Source organism: Scardinius erythrophthalmus (assembly GCF_964197995.2).
Source record: "Scardinius erythrophthalmus genome assembly, chromosome: 7".
In the NCBI taxonomy this organism is placed as follows: Eukaryota; Metazoa; Chordata; class Actinopteri; order Cypriniformes; family Leuciscidae; genus Scardinius; species Scardinius erythrophthalmus.
The window spans coordinates 5,606,676-5,631,835 of NC_138227.1; the positions used below are offsets into that span (position 1 = coordinate 5,606,676).

Below are 25,160 nucleotides of genomic sequence, written 5' to 3' on the forward strand. Positions count from 1 at the left end.
ACACACACCATACCACAGGAAAACCTTTACCTTTACCTAGGAGTGTCAGAAATCGGCTCATTATCCTGTAGTGTGTGTGGGAGCCTTTAATCATTCATTATCATGCTATTTTGAGATGATGATGATTGTGACTACTTGGCCAATTAACAGTTATGTCCCAATTCTACAAATTCTTTGTCAATGGAAGAAAAAAAATATTTCTATTTTTGATTATGTTTTAAATATTGTGTGAAACATAGGCTACTGATTTCAATTCAATTCTGATAATATTTAATTTGGTATGATTAAATTATATCCAAACTTTACAGTGGTGTTTTATAGTGTATTAAGTTTTATAGTGTATTAAGTCAGTTCTTCTCAAGTTTACACAGCATTAACGTTTGATAACCAAAGACAATAGCCTACTATAAGGTCATTATGAATTATTTTGTGGGCTTGGCCATCTTTTTTTAAAATGAATGACACTTGCTTTAATGATAAATCTGAAATTACTAAGTGTGTTTACTAAATGAAATCTATTAAAATCATACGAATATTTGTGTTTTTCGTGTGTTTATTTGTTTGTATGCTATTGTTGTATTATTTGTTCCATGTATCATTACATTAGTATTACATTTAAGTTCTTTGTACAGCCCTTTGGGCAACTGTTGTAATAAATTGTGCTTTATAAATAAAAAAATAATGAAAGAAACTCACGGCATCGATGATCGTAATAATTGCAGCAAAATATTGACACATATCGGCAAAAAATTATACATAAATCAGCTAAGATGTTGAAGGATCATTTATGAAACCATCTATAAGATATCTGGACACAAAACAAAAATGACATAAAATATACACTCAGAATAAACTGGTATATTGATGAAAGTATGAATGATGCATGAGAGATAAATGTAAACAACAATCGCTTCTAATTCTTGTAAGTCTTCAAGTCTTAATCCGACTGAATCAGTTATTAGATGTTAGTTTAAAGTGTTTATTTGTTTTACCTGTTGCAAAACGTGCTGTCTTTCTTCTCTTTTGGACTCTTTTCTAGATTTAATGCTGCTTGAGCTCTCAAAACTCACACCGAACGCTGCCATGATGCTGCCGCAAAGCGCGAATCCTACTGTCGTAAACATCTACCGTAATGCGGCAGATGCTGCTCGCTTGTTTTCCTCCAGGGGGCGCTGCCGCTGAATTCTCAAAACCTAAGCAAGGTGCATTCAAATTTAAGGACGTTTTTAGACATTTCAGCCATATTATAATCATTTAAAAACAATGTGAGATACGGGGGAAAATTCCATGCATTGTTAAAACGCATTAATAATAATAATAAGCGTTGTACAGAAGGTGTTCACGACAGTGGAGAGCATTAGCATTATGAAATCGTGATGCCAGTTTAAATCGCAAAAGGCATAAATGCACAAAATCGGGACGCGAGACGAGAGAAAGAACAAATACTACAAAAGGTAAAACAAATAAACACTTTAAAATAACTGTTATCTGTGTGTCTTAATCTGTTCATACAACATCTGGGCTCTTACTGTAACATTTGTCAGTATCAGCGTAATTAATTATATGCGTGTAAATTAAGCCTTTTGGGGTTAATGTCATGAGATTAATTCATGCATTTATTATTATGATTTATGTAGGTAAAATACATACTGTTATTATCACTGAATCAGCATCATCATAAATTATGACTAGCAATAGTATCACTGGGATTTTGAATATGTTGTGTTAAAATCAAAGAGTATTATAGACATCATATATTATTAATTATTCGGATTCAAGCCAAAGTATGCTCTTAAATGCAAAGATAAATAATGAAAGTAAGACAGGAATTCAATAACTGTGAGATAAAATTGTAAAATAAGACAGACACGTGTATTAACTTGTATTATTTTTGATTTTGGCAGACAAGATCATACATCGACTGTCATCCTACAAGAGAGGAACAAACAAGCAGGTGTAACAAGTGAAATAGATGTACTATGTATACTATAGTAAAGACAGAGTTTGTCGAAGAGGAGATTGAAGACATGAGTGATCCAGAACCATCCAGAATAAAACATGAAGATACTGAGGAACAAACAGGTTGGTGTCCATTCTTGATTCTTCATTGTTGATGGTGGAGGAACATTAATGTGCCAAAGCTTCAGAATTTGGTGGCTGAATTTAAACAATCATAGGTAAATACCCAGCTAACACAAATATGACTAAGAATGTTTTGCAAAACTATGAAATTTCAGTTCTTTAAAGGGATAGTTCACCCAAAAATGATCATCAATTACTCACCCTCAAGTTGTTCCAAACCTGTATGAGTTTCTTTCTTTTGCTGAACACAAAAGAAGATATTTTTAAGGATATGGGTGACAAAACAGTTGATGACTTCCATAGTGTGGGGAAAAAAATACTATGTAAGTCAATGAAGTCCATCGACTATTTGGTTATCAACATTCTTCAAAATATCTTCTTTTGTGTTCAGCGTAACAAAAAAACAAATACCGGTTTGGAACAACTTGAGGGTGAGTAAATGATGAAAGAATTTTTGGGTGAACTGTCCCTTTAAAGGTTTCTTTTTTTATATACGATTTTTGAAGGATAATTCTGGTATTTAGCACTTTGAGTCTCTTTTCTAGTTTGTTTTGGATGAACTAGAGTGGTGGACACAGAAATTTTGACGATGGGTCCTGTCTCGACTTTTTGACTCTTTTAGAATCGCCTTTGAGCGCTTCAGAGTGGCTGTCTACCGGCATGCACGAACATGTCTTTTGTTTTTTCATCCAAAACAAACCAGAAAAGAGATTCAAAGTGCTAAATACCGGAATTATCCTTTAAGAGAAGATTCCGACAAACTTCCAACTAAAGCACTTCATAAATAAAACATTCCATGTACGTAAAGCTTTTGTGCTTATGTTTTGAGAACATTATTCAGACCGGGGAAGGGTTGCACCAGCCATTCGTAAGTTCTTAGGTTTAAAGACCATGTTAGAGTCTTAGTAACTACTAGCTATTTTTGAACTTTTGAACTCTGAACTCTGCACCATTTGTTCAGGCAGAAAGTAGCTTGTAGGTCGTAAACCTTCTGTAAAGTAATGCGTATAGTTGCATATTATGACGTTTACCCTCAATGATCCTAGCCTGGAAATCCAGACCTAACCCTAAAAGATTAATGGTCTGGCGTTGACTAATGAAAATCGGCCAGCTCGAGGGGCGACACCAAGCATGCATTTGAAAATCACACTGTACGCAACTGGATAACACTACGACCAATCACAACGATAAACCCCATACGCTTAGCTAGCAGTGGAGCTAACTGGTAGATTAGACTCTTACCTTATCCGGTCGGCAAAACAGCAAAAACTTCCTTCTTGCAAAGGAACGATTCGAGCGCCGTTTTCTGTTCCTGTTTTAAATAAAAAGCCAAGTCTAACTCGTTCATTGTAGCGGCCAAAGCCGTTTCAAACAACTGGTGTTCATCCAGAGCCATCTTGCAATGTTTACTAATGACTTGGACGTCACAGCGCTGTCGTCATCTTTAGCTCCGCCTATATCAGATAACCCGATGTGATTGGTGCAGCTCAGATCGAGGGGCATATTTAATGAGCATCATTACTCGACACCAGAGTAACTCGCTGAGCAAATTCAACTTGTGCTCTCGCGAGAACTCTGGATTACCAGGGTACATTGATCCAATAGCGACCTTTAAATATGTGAGCAGAAGTTAATGCTGTGAATTTAAGTTTATCCCTGATTATAAGTTGTGGCCTAATGGTTAGATAGTCGGACTTGGGACCCAAAGGTTTAGGGTTCGAGTTTTAGAACCGGCAGGAGTTAAAACTTAGTGCCCGTTTACGTCAAAACGCGCAGTGGGACTCTGAACAAATGTTATATTAACATTACTGGGAGAACGTTTGTTCACATCTTTGAGAGAACCATGTCTGAACATTAGCTAAAGTTCTTTAAAATTCTTTGTTCGCCAAAAAAAATGACACATGATTTTAACCTTGATTATATGGTGTTGAATGAGAATGACAATAAAATTTTAGCACATCACATACATGATGCATTTGTTTATTGAACTGATTTGGTATGTATTATGGTTTTTGTGTGTCTTGACAGCCATGAAAGAAGAAGAAAGTGAAGAACTGAATGAGGTGGAGGAGAAAAATCCATATCAGGAATCTTTAATAGCTGAAGAAACATGTTCAAAGACTGAGAAGAACGAAACTCAAAGAAGCGAAGCCAAAAACTCCTTCACGTGTCCTCAGTGCGGAAACAGTTTCACACGACGAGACAGCCTTAAGGAGCATTTACGAATTCACACGGGAGAGAAACCGTTCAGCTGCCACCACTGCGGGAAAAGTTTCACGCGTAAAGAGAGCCTGAAGTACCACGTGCGAACTCACACCGGAGAGAAACCGTACATGTGCCACCAGTGTGGAAAGAGTTTCACGTTTAAAAACAACCTCAAGGTTCACGTGAGGATCCACTCCAGGGAGAAGCTGTTCATCTGCCCTCAATGCGGAAAGGGCTTAACGTGCAAGAAAGGCCTTAGGGATCACATTAGGGTGCACACTGGAGAGAAACCGTTCAAGTGCCATCGCTGCGGAAAGACGTTCAAGTGGGCGCACAGCCTCAGTAATCATCTGCACTCTCACTCTGGGCTGAAGCCTTTTAACTGCGTTCATTGTGGAGAAGGTTTTACTTCCTCATCCATTCTGAAAAACCACCTGAAGGTTCACACGAACGAGAGGCCGTACGTGTGCTCGTTGTGCGGAAAGAGCTTTATATGGCCGGGCAACTTTAAAGAGCACCAGAAAAGACATACGGGTGAGAGAGATCACGTGTGCTTTGAGTGCGGCAAGACTTTTACCACGGCTAAACGACTGAAGGAGCACCGGAGGATTCACACGGGGGAAAAGCCTTACAAGTGCTCGCACTGCGACAAGAGGTTCACTCAGTCGGGCTCGCTGAAGGTCCACGAGCGAGTTCACACCGGAGAGAAGCCGTACCACTGCCCGAACTGTGGGAGGAGTTTCTCTCAATTGACAAATCTTATCACTCATATTAAAAAGCATTGCAAGAAATCATCACAGTGAGAAGGTGTTTTCATGTCCGAGTGTGGATGAACTGAGTATGTTTCTCCCAAGCAGCGTAAAAGAGATTAGTATGGCAATGTTCATGTATTTGGTTTTGGCTTTCCACTGCCAATACATTCACAGACATTGCATGTAAGACACATGTAACATATATGATTTAAAGGGTAAAGATCTGTCAGTTCTGCCCACAGTGTTTCTTCCAGCTGATTTACACGCACACACATTTGTCCTGCCCGCGACGATAAAATGTTCGCACGAGGATGTTCATTTGGCGAATGTGAACTAGCCTCGGGAATAGTTGGTGCTGCAGGGAGTAATGCCATAATAATAAAGTATAGTGCCAACGATATGCGTCTGTTCATTCATTCTTGTCAAAGTTAGCCGCCGAACAAACCAATCAATGTCAAGATGAGATGACCATAGAGATGATGACGACAGGACGCAAGTATGTCACTCGCATAATTGCAATGTGAAACCAAACCAAAACTACCAGAATGTACACAATGTATCAAAACATGAACTTTGGTTCGGACCTTGGTGCGGACTTTCAGGAATCTGAGAGCCGTCTCACTCCTCCATAGGCTTCTCTGGGATCGAAACTTGACGACTTTCCACTGCCAATACATTCTCAGACATTGCTGTGAGCATGTAAGACACATGTAACATATATGATTTAAAGGGTTAGTGCACCCAAAAATGTAAATTCTGTCAGTAATTACTCTCCCTCATGTTGTTCCAACTCCGTAAGACTGTCGTTCATCTTCAGAACACAAATTAAGATATTTTTGATGAAATCTGAGAGCTGGCTCACTCGAAACTTGCCGGCCCAGAAAGTTAGTAAAGACAATGTTTCAAATAGTCCGAGTGACTACAGTGGCTCAACCTTCATTTTATCAAGCGACGAGAATACTTCTTGTGCGCAAACAGTCGCATCAAGCATGCCGGAACGAGTGTTTGAAGTGATCATCAAGAACTGTGGGCTTACTCACTACGGAGTCCTTTTTTTACACTTTTAGCTCTGTTGTGGGTTTATTTTTGGGCTAAACTTTTGATCAGCTGATGAACAGCCTGTTTGAGTTTAAATGCAGTTTTCAATAAATTGCCTACTCTATATTTTTTGTATCTTGCTCCTGTTTCTTCTTTTGGCATTTTGAAGCAGTACTTACAACCCGGTTATGATCCACCAGCGCGAAATGCGAATACTTGCAATGTTTCCCCCGGTCTTAAGATTTTGTTTAGGAGTGTAAATATTTAATCGCATCTAACTTGAAAGTTTTTGTTTACATAATGTGTTTATATATATATATTATTATATTTATTTATATTATATATATGTGACCCTGGACCACTAATCCAGTCACATGTCGCACGGGTATATTTGTGGCAATAGCCAACAATACATTTTATGGGTCAAAATTATTGATTTTTCTTTTATGCCAAAAATCATGAGGATATTCAGTAAAGATCATGTTCCATGAAGATATTTAGTAAATTTCCTACCGTAAATATATAAAACATGTATTTGTGTGAGTGAATGCAACACAATCGCCAACATAAATGAACAACTTTAAAGGAGATTTTCTCAATGTTTCTGTTTTTTTGCACCCTCAGATTCCAGATTTACAATAGTTGTGTCTCGACCACATATTGTCCTATCATAACAAACCACACATCAATGGAAAGCTTATTTATTCAGCTTTATGAAGATGTATAAAGCTCAATTTAAAAAAATTGACCCATGTGACTGGTTTTGTGGTCCAGGGTCACATATATCTATTTGCATATTTATACAAATTAAGATGCCAAAATCGCTTCTATGCAAATATACAACTTTTATTTTGATTGAGAAAAAACAATGAACAAGCAGAATATTAAATCAATGAAAAGCACATTTTTGCTTGACACATTAAGATGAAGAATAACAAAGAAATTAAAAGAAATTAAATTTCTTTCGGCAAAGTAAGAATAACAAATCCCGCAAAGACGAAATATTTCTGTGTTTTGTCTTTATTATAACTCATTATGAGACCCTCCTTATATGTCATATTAAAGAAACTGAAACCGATCAATGTAAAATAAAAAACAAAAACTTAAGTATGGGAAAGAACGTATGAATAACACATCAAATATGTCATTCCCAAACCCAAAAAATATATCGGTTTATCTAGGTAGGAAATTCAATGTTGTTAAATGTCCAATAAAAAAAAAAAAATGACTTGCAATAAAATCACCTGACACTTGAGGTCAAGCACTTTTATAATATGGAAAATATCAGTTATAAATAGCTCCTTTCATATTACTATTATAATTACTATTATTATTATTACATCCCTTAAAGAAAGAAAATCAAACTAGCAACACATAGGATCTCTGAATTAAAGGGATAGTTCACCCAAAAATGAAATTCTGTCATCATTTACTCGCAAGCGTTTTCACAGCACATTCAGTGACAAAGGAAACAGAAACGAAGTGATGACAGAATTTTCATTTTTGGGTGAACCATACCTTTAAAGCGTAACTCTCGCCAAAATGCAACCTAGGCTCTTTTTGTGAATCTACCCGAGGCAAATTTCCGTGTAAAAGCATTATTAGGATGGAAATGGCACTTTTAAGTTTGACCATATTTTCGTTTTCGGTTAAAATGCCTTGTGAATGGGAGTGAATGGGGCACAACTATGATAGCATCAAAATCACTATTTTTAACACACTAAGAAGGCTCGACACAACATGAAACTGTGCTCTCAGTATCACCAGAGGCTCTACACATGAACTCAAGCATTGAGAACAGTGTTTGTGTTCACAGAGTTTACTAAAGAGAAAGATTTTGAACAACTCACTGTAAATGTGTCCGCCGGCATTTTGACAGTCAAAACTAGTCGATCTCCGAATGCAGCGTAACAGGGAGGAGAGTAAAGATGGAAAGCTCCTAAAGCTCAGTTCCATATAAATTCACGAATAATTTGTTGTTTTGTCGTTAGTGAAAATCAATATTGACCTTGTATTTGAAAAAGGATCCTCATTTAAGAAGCAATACTAAAATTCAGAGTCTGTTCATTCACATTCGGAGATCGACTATTTTTGTCTGACAAAATGCAGACGGACACATTTAGGGCCCTATTTTAACGATCTGAAACGCAAGTGTCAAAGCGCAAAGCGCAAGTAACTTTGTGGGCGGGTCTTGGCGCTGTTGCTATTTTCCTGGCGGGATAAATGACTCTTGCGCCAGGCGCAAATCTAAAATGTGTTGGTCTGAAGTCGCTTCATTATTCATAGGTGTGGTTTGGGCGTAACGTGAAATAAACCAATCAGAGCGTCATCTCACATTCCCTTTAAGAGCAGGCGCGCTTTTTCTAAAGCGGATTCCTATTATAACGGTGGATTTGCCAGGCGCGCGCCAGGAGCGGTTCACAGCCAAGGAGACCGACGTTCTCGTCAGGGACGTTGGGAATGGAGAAACCCACCCAAATTAACTTCGGTTAAAAAGGCGTATGATAATTTGGGTAAATGTGAAAGCTAGATGTATGCTTTTATAATAAATTGTCTATCTATCTATCTATCTATCTATCTATCTATCTATCATAATAATGTATGATTTGCAGAAATGAAAACTGCTGCTTCTGTGTAGATGAGAGAATCAAAGTGTATGCACGTTGTGCACACGCTACATTGATTATGGCCAAGCATGCGCCCTTAAAATAGCATATGAATAACATGTGCAACGCACCACTGACTTTAAACTATTTTTTCCTGGTTAGTGGCGCAATTGTTATCTAAACCTGCAAAATAGCATGAAGGAACGTTTGCGCTGGAACACGCCTCCTTTTTTGGACTGAACCGCCCAGGGAGCGCAAGTTCATTCCCTAGTTTAGCGACGTGCTTCTGTGGAGGGAAAAGCGCGCTTTGTGTCGGGTGCAAAATAGGAATGATACATGCGTCGGTGTACAAAGTCAATTGCGCTGGGTGCAAGATAGGGCCCTTAGAGTGAGTTGTTCAAAATCTTTCTTTTTAGTAAACTCTGTGAACACAAACACTGTTCTCAATGCTGGAGTTCATGTGTCGAGCCCCTGGAGAGACTTCCAGCACAGTTTCATGTTGTGTCGAGCCTTCTTAGTGTGTTAAAAATAGTGATGTTAATGCTATCATAGTCGTGCCCCATTCACTCCCATTCACAAGGCATTTTAACCTAAAACGAAAATACGGTCAATCTTAAAAGTGGCGTTTCCATCCTAATTATGCTTTTACACGAAAGTTTGCCTCGGGTAGATTCACAAAAAGAGCCTAGGTTGCATTTTGGCGAGAGTTAAGCTTTAAGATCATTACATCGCATAAATTACCTGTGATGAACAACACGACACATTGACTCCACATTTGGCTTTTCCGAATCGAAAGTTTGCCTTCTGATGTGAATATGAGTTCTGCTCACGGTGACAACTTTGGACAACGTTTTTTATGATTAAACAACCCCCCCGATCGGCTGAAGCTCTTCTCGCACTGAGTGCAGTGAAACGGCTTCTCTCCGGTGTGAACTCGCTCGTGTGCTCTCCGGCATCCCGCTTGGCTGAAACTCTTCTCACAGTGGGAGCACTTGTAAGGTTTTTCTCCGGTGTGAATCCTCAAGTGTGCATTCAAGTGTCCGACTCTAATGAAGCTCTTCCCGCACTCCGAACACACATGATCCCTCACGCCGGTGTGTGTTTTCTCGTGCTCGTTTAAATGGCTCAGCCGGGAAAAACTCTTCCCACAGAGAGAACACAAGTGAGGCTTCTCTTTCTGAGTGTTCGGGTGTTTCATTACTGTAATAGTGTGAGAGCGCAGGTGAATGTTGCGTTGATTCGGCTGACTGAAACTCTTTCCACACTCATGGCATGTGTACGGCTTCTCTCCAGTGTGAATTCGAATGTGCCGCCTTAAATCGGCTTTTTGTATGAAACTCCTTCCGCACTGCGGGCAAGTGAAAGGTCTCTCTCCGACGTGAAGTCTTGCGTGGTGATCCCTCAGGTTATTGCTATGTTTGAATCTCTTTCCACACTGAGGACAGATGTACGGTTTCGCTGAAGTGTGAACACTTAAGTGGTCTTTAAGGTTGTTATTGTATGTGAAGCTCTTTCCACACTGATGGCATGTGTACGGTCGCTCTCCGGTGTGAATTCTGATGTGAGTAATAAGAGTTCCCTTTCGAGTGAAACTCTTTCCACATTGAGGGCAGGTGATGGAGTTTTTGGCTTCGCTTCTGTCCTGAACGCAATTCTGCATTTGCATTTTTCCAGAATGTGGATTTTGGTGCCGATATTTCTTCTCCACGTCATTCGGTTGATTTTTTTCATTCACTTCGTTCAGGTCTAAAAATTTAAATTTTAAATCATTAAAATCAAATCAAAAGAGAAACCAGTCACGAGTCGCACTGGTATATTTGTGGCAATAGCCAACAATACATAGTATGGGTCAAAATTATCGATTTTTCTTTTATGCCAAAAATCATTAGGATATTAAGTAAAGATCATGTTCCATGAAGATATTTAGTAAATTTCCTAACATAAATATAAAAAACATGTATTTGTGTGAGTGAATGCTGCACAATCGCCAACATAAATGAACAACTTTAAAGGAGATTTTCTCAATGTTTAGATTTTTTTGCTCCCTCAGATTCCAGATTTACAACAGTTGTGTCTCGGCCAAATATTGTCCAATCATAACAAACCACACATCAATGGAAAGCTCATTTATTCATATGGTGTATAAATCTCAATTTACAAAAATTGACCCATGTGACTGGTTTTGTGGTCCAGGGTCACATATATATCTGTATGCAATCTTCAATGTGATGACAAACATATCTGGTATTGAACTGCTATATTGACGATGGGCTTTGTGGCCGCATCACCACCTCGAGTGTGCATTATTTTCTAATAACTCAACGGACCTGGGTCAATTATTACGCTTATACTACGGTTACCACACCTCAAGACTTAGTCAGATGATGTATCTCAAGATGTTTGTCAGGTTTTAGACCTTAAATCACTCTTGTGTGTGGGACTAATTTCTTACGCATCTCATCCCTCGCCTCCAAAACGCAATTTTAGAGCTCGTAACGGAGGCTTGAGCCACTGATAGCAGACCCATGCAGTTATTAATGCTGTTATTAGAGAGAGAGATTGAGTTTAAGTGTGTGTGAATTATCTGAGTCTCTCAACAGTGTTCGGCATCAGCGTCTCTACTAATAGTGAAACTGTAGGTTTATCGGCTTCAAGAACAGCGCCGTTATTTTCTCACTAGTGAGAGACATCATGTAGCTTTTAAGTTGCTAAACTATTTTACAGATAAATTTATCAGAGCAGCAGTGAAAACACGTTTCTGTGCGAGTGTGTGTCCGTACTGTATGTGTGTGCGTTTGAGCGGGGAAAAGAGAGTATGTGCTGTCCGTACATATTTCCAAACATGGAAATAATTGGTAGTTTTTATCCTATTGTTTACTATATTTTATTGTTTGGTCGTGTCATTGTGGGTTTTGGTTCTTTTGTTGTTGTCAGCTGTAAAGACCTTTGAAGTAACTGAAATAATTTGGTGAAGTGATATGCGGTCAAAACCTGCTGGAACTACTTCATTACTTAATTGCACACCTTAGAATGTTCGTCAACCAATCAAATTCAAGCATTCAACAGTTTTTAAAAAAGGTTCAATAGGGTTCTATATAGAACTCTAGTGTTCTTGACTCAATTTTAAAGAACCTTTTATGCCTAAAAGGTTCTATATCCAGGATCCATCTAATTGTAACATATCTTCCGCAGTCATTCGCTTCCAGTTATATTTAGCTGTACAAAACAGCTTGTTTTGCTGCTTGATATTGTAAACTGGTGTTTCTTATTTTATGTATTGTTATAATTTTAAACAGTGGCACAAATTGTATTACCGTTTAATGCACTTTGTTATTCTTCTAGTTAATTCACAGAAAATAGCTTACTTCCATGTTGAAAAATAAGGTGGATAGGGAGAAATGTCTTTATTAACAGTCAACAGTGAATAATTAAGACAAAGTGAAGCTTTGTTAATGTTTCTCGGTTGTCAACATTGAAGAATCAAGAATGGACACCAACCTATTTGTTCCTCAGTATCTTCATGTTTTATTCTGGATGGTTCTGGATCACTCATTTTTTCAATCTCCTCTTTAATAAACTCCATCTTTACTATAGTACGGCACACAGATACACCTGGAGTGTCTCCTGCTTGTTTAGATGCACTTCCAGCCTTGATGATGAGAATATTCCCAGCATTTATTGCTGAATTATTTTAGAAGGGCTATGATCACTCTGAAACATATCAACCAAAATTTTAAGAAACTGTAACCAAGTAATGTAAAAAGAAAATAAATGGCAGCATAATATAGAAATTAATGTCTAAATAACCGATCTTCATGTTTGTCTACAACAGATTTAACTGACTGATGCTCTACTAGGAACAATATAGCCATGTGTATAATGTGTTATTTTATAATCTACTTAATTAGAAAAGTAGGACATACATTGATGACCAAAGTGATCAGTGAAGTAAATCCTTCATGTATGTATTTAAAATAGACTTGAACTTAAAATAAGATGACACGATATTCTCGGCACTGTAGTGCAGTAAAAATGAAAGCATGTGCTTGAAATAATAATTACTCATTATTATAATTATACCTAAACACTATATTAAACGGACAGGTATGAATTTCGCATTTATTTACTAAAGATCCTTACGCTGTCCACTGCCATGTTGCTGCCGCAAACGTGTTCAGAACTGTAGTAAACATTTACCGTACGGCGCATGCGCGTGTGGCATTGAGCAGCAAACACTCCGATTCTTCCTCCAGGGAGCGCCGAATGACCCCGTAAACAGAAACCTCAAAGACCAAAAGACCCTTTTGTAGTTTAGTCTACAAAGTATTACAGTTTAAATATATTTAATGCCAAATATCAAACGCAAATCCACAAGGTATATCCAGTGATGTGTTAAAACACAGACAATAAGAAAACAAACACAGTTTGAACCATGCGATTAAACTATTTATGGAGATAGCCTAGTTTCCTCTAAATCAGAAAAATCAAACCATAATTTTTTATTTATTTTTTGGGGGCATTCCACAGCAGCTTTATAAAATACTGGACATGATGTGACAATATTCTGGTCTGTTTTGGAATTTTGGCTATTCACTTTTATTATTGTATTTTTTGAGGGACATTTTTTTTATCTGTATAGTTAGTCATGATACGGTTTCTTTTCTCTGTGAATTCTTATGAATCGTAAGCTTCCCTTTTTTGCTCGAAACTCTTTTCACACTGAGAGCAAGTGAAAGTGAAGTGTTTTCTTTCTTCATTTAGTTCTTCCCTTTCCACTTTTACTTCCATCAAGTCTAAAAATGAACATATTAAATCATCTCAATTAAATCAAGTACAAAAGCAAAAAGTAACAGTAGGCCTATATGTAATCTCTGATATGATATAATCTGTTGAAAAATGTTCATCAGTAGTCAGTAATAATGAAGAATCAAGAATGGACACCAAACCTGTTTGTTCTTCAGGATCTTGTTTCATTGTGCATGTTTCTGGATAACTGATGTCCTCATTCTCCACTTTAACAAAGTCCATAGTTAGTAACATTTATTTACCATAGTATGTCAGAAAGATTACAATTGTTGTTACATCTGGAGCTTCTCCTGCTTGTTCTCTTGTAGGATGTCAGGAATATTTCCGGCATATTTTATTCAATCTGACAAAATCAAAACTACTTTACATAATTTATAATAATTAACACATTTGATATATCAGTTTAACTGATTTGTTTCATTTTATAATACAATATAATTTTAAGTTAGATGAGGTAAAATTGTCATTGTACAGATTCCTCAGCAAAAAAAATAAAAAAAATATAAAATTAAATCTTTTGTGTTACAAAATAAAACGTTTGCCGCAGTTGTAGATGACTCATTCAATAATGTAATCGTCTGGTTTTAGCCAGGCTTCTGTCAAACACAGCACATCTAGATTATGATCTCTGATCATATCATTTACCCTAAATGCTTTTGAAGAAAGGGACTGAATATTCAGAAACCCAAGCTTTGTCATTTGTTTATTTGAATTATATATGTTTATATATTTTACCCTTAGATGAATTTGGGAGCCGCTTCTAGCCAAAATAACCTTGAGTTTGGTTACAAGTCACCAGTGATTACAAGGTGTTTGTTTGATTTCTTTGACATGTTCTATGCGCTGATGACTATAGTCTATTCTTGGGCAATGGTTAGATGTCTATTGATTTTTCACTGACAGCCCAAATTTCGCCTTGTTTTAGCCTAGACGTCTGGGCTGTGTTTGAACGGCTATTAGACGTCTTTTACACGCAAAATTTCTTGCTGGGATCTGACTTCTGTGAAATTTGTAGTATTTTTCAGGTGTTTTGGTCAGTGTGAATTAACCCACCATAATTGGGGGGTACTGCTCCTTCACTTCTTCTATGACCATCATGGTCCACTACCATATCAATCCCCACCGTGATTGCCAAGTGCAACATGTGTTGTGCAAGTAACACACATACAAGGTCTAAACATGCGACAAACTGATAATCAGTAGGCTATAGAATATCTCATTGTTATTATATATCCAAAAGAGAACTGTTTTGATCAACTCTCAAAAGTTAGAAGTGAAATACCATTCTAATTACCAGTAAAAGTAATACCTACAAGGCCTACAAGAAGCCTATTGCCTATTTCAGAGTTTTTCCTGGCTCAAAATGAGGCAGAGGTGGTAAAATCCTAATTATGTATTTTAAAAATAAGGTAATTAAATTTGTATTTTTCGTAGATCATCATATAGCCTAATGTGTTTCCCACTGTATTTTTGTGGGTGGGGTTTGGTACCTCTAGGGGGGTCGGGGGGGGGGGCGATATTTTTTTCCCCAGGATGGTAGGGGAAGACTCATGAATATTCATAAGGGAAGTCATCCCTGATTGGTCTTAACCCCAGTGACGGGTAGGTTTAGGGGCGGGGTTAGGGAGGTCATAAGATTCCAATTCCAATTCCAATGTAGAATGCAGTCTGTTATTTCTTGATAACAGACCGCTGTGCGGAGTATAACAGATCGTTGCCATGAAAAACAGAGCGTTGCTATGGACTCACAGTATTCTAACCGTAGAGACGGAGCGTACTATTTTCTTTAGCAGAAGCAATACAATCGGGTTTAACGATCGGGGGAGAGGGAGAGGGAGCTCTTCAGAACTCCTGACCTGATATTTAGATATACTATTCTTCAATAAATATATTTGTTTGACAGGGAAGCTGTGCGCAAACAGGAATGTATATTATTTTCCAAAAAAAAAAAAAAAAAAAAAAAAGCACCCCAGAAAAAAGGGCACTTTCTCTCCAGGAATAAAAAGGGCAGGTGCCTGTGTGAATCTAACAAAACATTTGCTTACTGTGACACAGAACAATGCTTTCTAATATGATTCACTAGATTATGTGATTGGGTGAAACTCTTCCCACACTGAGTACAGTCGTACGGCTTTTCTCCAGTATGAATTCGCTCGTGTGATTTCAGGTTTCCAGACAGAGTGAAACTCTTGTCACAATATGAGCACTTGTAAGGTTTTTCTCCAGTATGAGTTCTTTGGTGCTGTTTCAGAATGGCAGATGTAGTAAAGCTCTTCCCACAGTCACAACAAACATGATCTCTCACTTCATAATGTGTTTTCTGGTGCCGTTTTAAACTGTCAAGAAGTGTAAAACTCTTTCCACAGAGAGAACACACATAAGGCCTCTCATCTGAATGAACTTTCAAGTGATATTTTAGATTTGATGACGTATAAAAATCTTTACCACACTGATCACAGTTGAATGGTCTTTCTCCAGAGTGAATATACAGATGAACACTGAGAGTTGATGAACGAGAAAAACTCTTTCCACACTGATTGCATGTATACGGTTTCTCTCCAGTGTGAATTCTCATGTGTCTGTTAAGGTCTCTTTTCTGTGAGAAACTCTTTCCACACTGAACGCATGTATACGGTTTGTCTTCAGAGTGAATTCTCATGTGTGTCTTAAGGTTTCCTTTCTGTCTGAAACTCTTTCCACACTGAGTGCATGTATACGGTTTCTCTCCAGTGTGAATTCTCATGTGTTTGTTAAGGTCTCCTTTCTGTGTGAAATTCTTTCCACACTGAGTGCAGGTGTGCATCTTTTTGGCTTTTGTTCTTTGAATTGTAAAGTTATGATGTTCCTCCTCCACTTCATCCAGTTCTTGTCTTTGCTCTTTCACTCTCACCTGGTCTAAAATACACAGAAATATAGTTAGAATCAGTTCAAGTAAACCCTTATTTAATAGCAGAAAGCAACAGAGATCTAGGGCTGCACGATTAATTGTATTTTAATCGCGATAATGATATCTGCCTCTTGGGATTCATTTTTTAAAAAATTTCGCAATATTTGCCCGCTCGTTTTTTATCCTGAAATGTACTTGGTTACTTGCGTAACCTCGGTTCCCTTAGAAATACTGCGTTGCAAACGCTATGGGAACCCATTTTAGAGAACTCTTTTAACATTGAGCTCATTTTTTTGTAAATTTGGAGTGCTGTCAGTATACAAAACAACGACAAAAATCGGTGTTGCCTACACCATGTTATCCTCTTTCTAAAATTTGCACCCTGTTGACTTAAATGGGGCAAGTTTTAAACCTGCTTTTAGCCTCTTAACATCCTTGATGCGTCATTACAAGTGCACAGCCACTGTGAGTGATTCCTTCAGAGTGAACACGGGTGAATCTGACTGACTAGATTAAAAAGTTTGTCGAGACAAACTTTAAGTTGGCTTGAGAAAGCTGGACCAGAAAGTTTGAAGTTTAAAGTAATTTAAAGTTTAAATCAGTCAGAAGTTGAAAGTAGTTTAAAGTTTCAAGTAGTTTAAAGTGTTTTAAAGTTAAAAAGTTGCTAGGCGGTTGCTAGGGGTTGCTAGGCGGTTGCTAGGGGTGTTCTGGGTGGTTTTTATGGTGTTGCTAGGCGGTTGCTAGTGTATTCTGGGTGGTTGCTAGGCGGTTGCTAGGGTGTTCTGGGTGGTTGCTAGGGTGTTCTGGGTGGTTTTTATGGTGTTGCTAGGCGGTTGCTAAGGTATTTTGGGTGGTTGCTAGGGTGTTGATAGGCGGTTGCTAGGGTGTTCTGGGTGGTTGCTAGGCGGTTGCTAGGGTGTTTTGGGTGGTTGCAAGGGTGTTTTGGGTGGTTGCTAGGCGGTTGCTAGGGTTTTATGGGTGGTTGCTATGGTGTTGCTAGGCGGTTGCTAAGGTATTTGGGGTGGTTGTTAGGCGGTAGCTAGGGTGTTCTGGGTGGTTGCTACTAGGCGGTTGCTAGGGTGTTTTGGGTGGTTGCTAGGCAGTTGCTAAGGTGTTCTGGGTGGTTGCTATGGTGTTGCTAGGCAGTTGCTAGGGTGTTCTGGGTGGTTGCTAGGTGGTTGCTAGGGTGTTATGGGTGGTTGCTAGGCTGTTGCTAGGCAGTTGCTAAGGTATTTTGGGTGGTTGCTAGGCGGTTGCTAGGGTGTTCTGGGTGGTTGCTATGGTTTTACTAGGTGGTTGGTAGTTGTCACAGATGGTTACTATGGAGTTTTTATAGAGTTCTTAGCATGATCTTGGCATGATTTAACACTTAATTAATCACTATTAGCATGTAGCTATTCACTGCTAGCATGTGTAGCATGTTGGAAGTGCTGTTTGCGAACATGATTCAAAAGAGCCAAACCTCATCTCTATACGATGTTCTGATACAGAGATACAGGTCTTGCAAAACGGTTGCTAGGGTACTCTAGTTTGGTTGCTATGGAGTTGCTTGCGACCTGGAAGCTTTAAACTTAAGAAGTTTAAAGTAGTTTAAAGTTTAAATTAGTTTGAAGTTTAAAGTAGCTTGAAAAGAAAGAAAGATCAGTTAGAAAGAAAGATTAGTTAGAAAGAAAGAAAGAAAGAAAGCAAGAAAGAAAAGTTAGAAAGAAAGAAAGATTAGTTAGAAAGAAAGAAAGATTAGTTAGAAAGAAAGAAAAGTTAGAAAGAAAGATAGATAGAAAGAAAGATTAGTTAGAAAGAAAGAGATAGATTAGTTAGAAAGAAAGAGATTAGAAAGAAAGAAAAAGAAAGAGAAAAAGAAAGAAAGATGGATTAGTTAGAAAGAGAAAGATAGATTAATTAGAAAGAAAGATGGATAAGTTAGAAAGATAGATTAGAAAGAAAGAAAGAAAGATTAATTAGAAAGAAAGAAAAATTGATTAGTTAGAAAGAAAGAAATATGGATTAGTTAGAAAGAAAGAAAGAAAGAAAGAAAGAAAGAAAGAAAGAAAGAAAGAGAAAGATTAGTTAGAAAGAATGAAGGAAAGATTAGTTAGAAAGAAAGAAAGAAAGAAAGAAAGAAAGAAAGAAAGAAAGAAAGAAAGAAAGAAAGAAAGAAAGAAAGAAAGAAAGAGAAAGATTAGTTAGAAATAATGAAAGAAAGAAAGAAAGAAAGAAAGAAAGAAAGAAAGAAAGGAAGAAAGGAAAGGAAGAAAGAAAGAAAAAGAAAGAAAGATGGATTAGTTAGAAAGAGAGAAAGATAGATTAATTAGAAAGAAATAAAGAAAGATGGATACTATGGAGTTTTTATAGAGTTCTTAAAATCTTTAATAATGAGTGCCTTCAGTACGGCACTGACAGTATCTGACTGCCCCGAGATAGCATGTCTACCCCTATGTTCATCGTGCCCGGCACGTGAGCTGCCCTGAGTGAGCGCAGGTTAGCTGAGCCCATAACAGGAGCTGTTTGGCCATGGTGAACAGGTTGTGAGACCTGAGACCGCCCTGACAATTTATGTAGGTTACCAACGCCATGTTGTCCGTTCGGACCAAGACGTGGTGTCCCGGCAGATGTGAGAGGAAGGTTTTTAGGGCTAGAAAAACTCATCTCAGTTCAAGGCAGTTGATGTGTAGGCGTTTCTCCAAGCTCGACCAGAAGCCGGAGGCAGGCCTGCCCTCGTACAGGGTGTCCCAACCAAGGTTGGAAGCGTCTGTTGAGAACCTTCCTTTCCGAAACCAGACCCATGCTCACACCCTGCTGATACCAGCTGGTGTCTTTCCAGGGGGCCAGGGCTTTGGGACAGCGCTGGTTAACCCTGATGCGTAAGAGGCCCGAGCGCCACGCATGGGCTGGAGCTCGAGGCTTTAGCCACAGCTGAAGGGGGCGTATACGCAGTAGGCCTAGTTGGAGTTCTGACGATGCAGAGGCTAACGGTACGTTCACACAGGGCGTCAACGCTTGACGGAAGGCGTGGCTGAAGTTTGGCACTGACGCCATGGTCATAGCAGCGTCAGCCAATGAAATTAGACAGGAACTCAAATTTATCCTCAGTTTGCTGCTCTTGAACAGGATGAACGTGATTGGCTGCCGCCTGGCTACTGTATTTGCATAGAGCGATCCTGATTGGCCGACGCTTCCGTCTGCGGCGCTTCACTGGCGTTGCTCGCGGCAGAAGTTGAAAATTCTCAACTTCTGCCGCGAGCAACGCCAGTGAAGCGCCGCCGACGGATCCACAATTCTTTTCAGCAACGCTTGACGTCACCCATTCAAAGTCAATGGGAAGTGTTGACGCTGACGCCCCGTGTGAACGTACCGTAAAAGGGCCAGAACCCTTTGAAACGTTCTGAGGGGCACGAGGGATCCCACTTTGAACGACACAGCGAGCCGCTGGATTGAGAGAGCTCAGTACGGCGTGGGCCATGCTCTCATATGAACGGAGTCGAGAACTGTTCCCAGGAACGTGATTCGTTGGCTGGGGGACAGCATACTCTTGGAAAAGTTTACCCTGAGCCCAAGGCGGTCTAGATGGCCGAGGAGCCAGGCTTTGTGAGTATGGGACTCCGCCTCCGACTGAGTCAGTATGAGCCAGTCGTCGAGGTAGTTCAGAATGCGCATTCCCCAAGACCCATGCTCACACCCTGCTGGTACCAGCTGGTGTCCTTCCAGGGGGGGCCAGGGCTTTGATACAGCGCTGGATTACCCTGATGTGTAGGTGGCCCGTACTCCGCGCATGAGCCGGAACCTGTGGCTTCAGCCACAGCTGAAGGGAGCGCATACACAGTATGCCTAGATGGAGTACTGACGATGCAGAGGCCATAAGGCCCAGAGCCCTTTGTAACGTTCTGAGGGGCACGAAAAAGCCCACTTTGAACGAGGCAGCGAGACGCTGGATTGAGAGAGCCCGGTCTGGTGAGGGGCATGCTCTCAAATGTACGGAGTCGAGAACTGTTCCCAGGAATGTAATCCATTGGCTGGGGGACAGCATACTCTTGGCAAAGTTCACTCTGAGCCCAAGGCGTTCAAGATGGCCGAGGAACCAGGCTTTGTGAGTAAGAGACTTCGCTTCTGACTGAGTCAGTATGAGCTAGTCGTCGAGGTAATTCAGAATGCGCATTCCCCGCTGTCTCAGGGGGGAAAGAGCCACATCCACGTTTTAGGGACCCGGCCGTCTTGTGAGACTGTTGAAACTAGGGCTGAACGATATTCTGTTTTAACATCGACATTGCGATGTGCGAAAGAGCGATAGTCACATCGCCGGAACATGAGATGTGAAGGGTAACGTTAGTAGTACCCATAAGAGAATGGTAGCACACAGTAAACATGAGTCTGTTGTATGGCTTTTTGCTGGGGTGAGATACGCGTTCTGCGTGCCTGCACAGTGATTGGTTCGCTGTGCCGCAGCTCACCGCGCTCACAGCCAACATTCAAAAATGCGCGACGAAGAGGATCCGCTGCAAAAAAAAGTAAAAATCAGCTATTTGGGACTAGCCTATTTCGTCTACAAAAAGGAGGATGTTGACCAAAAAGAGGTAGGCTACTTTGCTGGAGTGTTATAAAGTTGTGGATGGTTGTCTTTTTTAAACATTTGTTTATTTTTTGTGTTCGCATTTATGAGGAAAAAACAATGTTACGTGACATTACGGACGCGACCTTTATGAAAGCGGCACTAAAAGACTGCTTTAAAACTTTCACAGAGACCTCAAACAGAAAGCACAAAGCCTTTCGTTAAAAAAAAAATTGTTTTGTATTAATTGTATCTCTTAATTTTAATCAGTATTTCATTATCCAATTTCCTGGATTTAATAATGATTAATAATAATTAAATATAGCAGCTAGCGCCTGAACTGGAGATTAAGCTATGATCCATGAACCGAAACTCAGCGTAAAAGGTAGCCTACTCGCCTCACACACCTAAAAAAAAAAAAAAAAAAAGAAATATATCTATTATCTACAGAAATCTCTACTTTTAAACAGAACCATTAAAAAAATATAGCTATATTTAATCTGTATGAAAAGTGCATTTCTCCCGATCACTGCTGCGACGATTGCGAGTTAGTATATTGTCAACTTCATCTTTACAGAAAACACTTGTTTATTAACAAACAATTAAAATGTCTCATTGTAATATTTTACATATTATTAATCATTACTTTTGCTGGGTCTAGGTGCCGTTTACATGAACACGTCACTGAATCAGCACAGAAAACATAATTTTTCAGGTCCTAGAACCCGAAGAACGTTAGGTCCTGCGTAGAACGTTCACCGAATTCTGAGAGAAATATGTTTCTGGAATAAAATATTAAGTGGCCTTTTTGTTACTTGTAATGAAGCTTGCTTATTAGTGAAATTATTAATAACATGGAATGGTAATTATTGACTTCAGCCTGGATTGATGGCTCGCAATATCGCGATATATCGTTGGGAAAAAAAATATCGCAATGTAATTTTTTTTCCAATATCGTGCAGCCCTAGTTGAAACAGTGTTTGAGTGTAGGGGTGCATACATCACAATAGGCACACACACTACGTTAATTAAACTTCCAGCGTGAGCTGGGGAAAAGTTGAGACTGTGGAAACAGTGTTTGTGTGTAGGGGTGCATACATCACAGTAGGCACACGCGCTACGTTTATTAAACTTCCAGTGTGAGCTGGGGAAAGAATTAGACTGTGGAAACAGAGTTTGTGTGTAGGGGTGCATACATCATAGTAGGCACACGCGCTACCTTTATTAAACTTCCAGCCTGAGCCAGGGGAAGATTGAAACTGACTGAATGAAGCGTATATTGCTGGGATTACATGGGGGGCGGGTTCAAGTTGAGCCCAACCAACCCCGTCTTTGGACGCTGCCAAAGAGAGTGAGTCCAGTCTGTTTCTTCACAAGCCACTTTTGCTGTTTGGTTTGTGTGACTAAATCTGATTCTAAATGACTTTCGCTGTTCTATTTTTTTAAACAGTTTTCATGATGTGAATCAGTTGAAAACGACAGCCACTGACCGTTTTCAGTGTGTATCAACAAGCAGACTATTTTTCTTTGCAGTACGAATTTGCTGAGCGATCTGGATCTGTTCCTTGTCTCGTTTGCAACCGAAATGTGTCGCTTAGAAGATCTAATGTGAAGATGTATCACAAAGCGCTCATCTAATGTAAAATCATGCCATTTGCATTGACTGGGGAAATTCGTGTAAGCCAAATCTGCGCAGATTTTGCGCAACTACTCGTGAGTCATCATGATCTATTAAATACAGTGTATTGCACAGAATCTGCACATTTCTGGCTTACTTGAACACAAACGTCACTACACAACAAATAACGGTGCACTTGTTCACTTGCATTGAAGCGATAGCGTAGATTAAAAAGCATTTGGTTAACAGAAAAGACATTGATATTTTACAACATCATACATGTTCTTTGTACTGTATTGATCTGTCCACCTAAAACACATTTTTGTTAAAAAAAAAGAAAAAAAAGATGAATGTATGAAATAAGAAATGAATGTATGAAATCCACATTTGAATATAGCCTTATATAGCCTAAATAAGCTGCTTTTTTTGGCTAGTAGAATAATAATAATAATAAATCATTACATTTATATAGCCTAGCACTTCTCTCGGCACTCAAAGCGCTTTACATGGAGGGGGGGAATCTCCTCAAGTAGAAATTCTGAATGGCCGATAACGTTAACTTAAATTTTGTAACCAAAATGGCAATATATTTATAAACCGTTAACTGTCTCTTCTCTTTCTCTGTAGTTTCTCAAATGAGAATAATCGTGATTAATTATCGTGATTTATAATTTTCAGCAAAATAATCGTGATTATCAGTTTAACCTTTATCGTGCAGCCCTAGATCAGATCTTTCCCTTTTTGTTCTGTCGTTCATTGTTAATATAGTAAAAATATGCTTGACAACTGCTATATACAAGGTTATGATCACTTGGATGTATTTCTCTATCATTTATCATCCATATACTGCTTATTAATTCACATCTACCAAAGCAGTCAACAATGAAGAATCAAGAATGGACACCAACCTATTTGTTCCTCAGTATCTTCATGTTTTATTCTGGATGGTTCTGGATCACTCATGTCTTCAATCTCCTCTTAAATAAACTTCAGTTCTTGTCTTTGCTCTTTCACCTCCATCTGGTCTGAAACATATTAAAACATTAAGTTGTTAGAATGAGCTCAAGGAAGATACATGTGAATTTTCAAGTGAACCCTGATTTAATAACAGAAAACAAGTGAGATCTGCTTATCAAATATTATATTTTTGATGTACCAAAGGTTAGTTTTGTAATACTCTTGTTAATAGTCAAAATGTGAACGACAACTGCTGTACAAGATTATGATATAAGTGCATATTCATAGATTATTTGCTAATATTTCACAGCTCTTATGACTGGCATCTAATAACATAGCTATAGCCTATTAAGCATTTTAACTAATAAAAATAAATAAATAAAATCCTAAAATCAGCCATCATTATTTGTAACGTTGAAAATAATGTTTTGTGTAAAAGGTAACTATAGAATTAAACAAGACAATCTGGTTATTCAAAACCAGATAATAGGCTATGTTTTTTAATTGTCTCTGAACTTTCATTATACAAATCAAAATTACACACCAGTGAATGTTGTCGAAAAATGTCTTGTAAATATATAGCAGATTTCACCCAGCAACACAAATGAACCACATCTGCAGTTTATTGACAGAGGACAGACATAAACACACACACACACACACACACACACACACACACACACACACACACACCTTCAGATTCACTGTCTTTCAGCTGAAGGATGCATGAGAAAAGACATGTTAATTACCGTCCTCCCTAACAGTAACTGCAATTCATCTAATACACAGGTCACACATATGGCTATAAACAAACATTAACATCAAAATGAAAGTTAAACTTATTTAAACGACATTTCCACAGACTCAATCCGCCAAAATGATATGTGGAGATTCTTTATTAAACGCGCGTTAATAAAAGTCCAAAAATACATCGAACTGTTGGCAGAAAAACGCATACATAACATTATTCCGGTTTATGGCACTTCCATAATATAAACTCAAACCTTCACTTTATTGTAACAAGGCTTCGGCAAAGAGAGGATCCATTTGCAGCTTTATTGTAATCTCGGTCGTACAATCAGGGTCAATCTCCAGCAAACACAACAGTAGAGACAAAGCAACTCGTAATGCGAAAACAGGCATAAGGTCAGGCAGCAAACTTACATAAATCAGTCCACAATAGAAAACAGTCCAGGGCAGGCAGCAAAGAATCACGAAGAGAATAAACAGTCCAAGAGTAATCCACGGGAAGACAAAAACACAGGCAGAAACGCTCAGAGATGTTCAGCAGAGCAAAACAAAACCTCTCAATGAGGAACTTCTTTTTCGACTTGTTGACATCCATCTTATCGGTGCATTACCGCCACCTTCTGCTCCGGAGTATGAATCAGAAAATAGGTTTACAGACTAAATCACACACACACACACACACACACACACACACACACACACACACACACACTACTCATCCCAGTCCTTCTGTACAATAATAACAATAATAATAATTCTCAGCGGGTCTGCAATCACAATGGCGTGATCAGCTCGCTTTTTTTCTTATCAGTGCAAAAGAGACTCAAATTGCTCTGTTGATTGTTAAGTTTTTTTTTTGTGTGTATATTCACAATAAAAACAAATTGTTGTGCTTTTCACCAAATAAAGAAAAATA

General features: G+C 38.8%; 3 protein-coding genes across 4 annotated transcripts in view; 1 reads left to right on the forward strand and 2 right to left on the reverse strand.

Annotated features, from left to right (window-relative positions):
* Window positions 1-1,134, reverse strand: part of cwf19l2 (CWF19 like cell cycle control factor 2) — a 33,939-nt gene extending 32,805 nt beyond the window's left edge. The window contains exon 1 of the mRNA XM_081371592.1: window positions 993-1,134. Within this exon, the coding sequence (XP_081227718.1) occupies window positions 993-1,124 (132 nt within the window). The 5' untranslated portion in view covers window positions 1,125-1,134. The remainder of the gene's footprint in view (window positions 1-992) is intronic.
* Window positions 1,135-1,174: 40 nt separating this feature from the next.
* On the forward strand, window positions 1,175-6,201 carry LOC308694203 (uncharacterized protein). The gene is made up of 3 exons (XM_081371594.1): window positions 1,175-1,454; window positions 1,905-2,082; window positions 4,111-6,201. Exons 2-3 carry the CDS (start codon window positions 1,980-1,982, stop codon window positions 5,088-5,090), a joined length of 1,083 nt encoding a protein of 360 aa, XP_081227720.1. The 5' UTR covers window positions 1,175-1,454; window positions 1,905-1,979; the 3' UTR covers window positions 5,091-6,201.
* Window positions 6,202-15,487: 9,286 nt separating this feature from the next.
* Window positions 15,488-24,868, reverse strand: LOC308694204 (uncharacterized protein). Of its 2 annotated transcripts, XM_081371596.1 has the most exons (3): window positions 24,659-24,868; window positions 23,446-23,562; window positions 15,488-16,384 (listed from the first exon to the last, which is right to left on the reverse strand). In XM_081371596.1, the coding sequence occupies exons 2-3, from the start codon at window positions 23,498-23,500 to the stop codon at window positions 15,531-15,533; spliced, it is 909 nt and encodes a 302-aa protein (XP_081227722.1). In that variant the 5' UTR covers window positions 23,501-23,562; window positions 24,659-24,868; the 3' UTR covers window positions 15,488-15,530. The 2 variants fall into 2 exon arrangements, with proteins under 2 accessions (XP_081227722.1, XP_081227721.1); XM_081371595.1 differs by lacking the exon at window positions 24,659-24,868 and having other exon boundaries at window positions 23,446-23,570.
* Window positions 24,869-25,160: the final 292 nt, after the last annotated feature.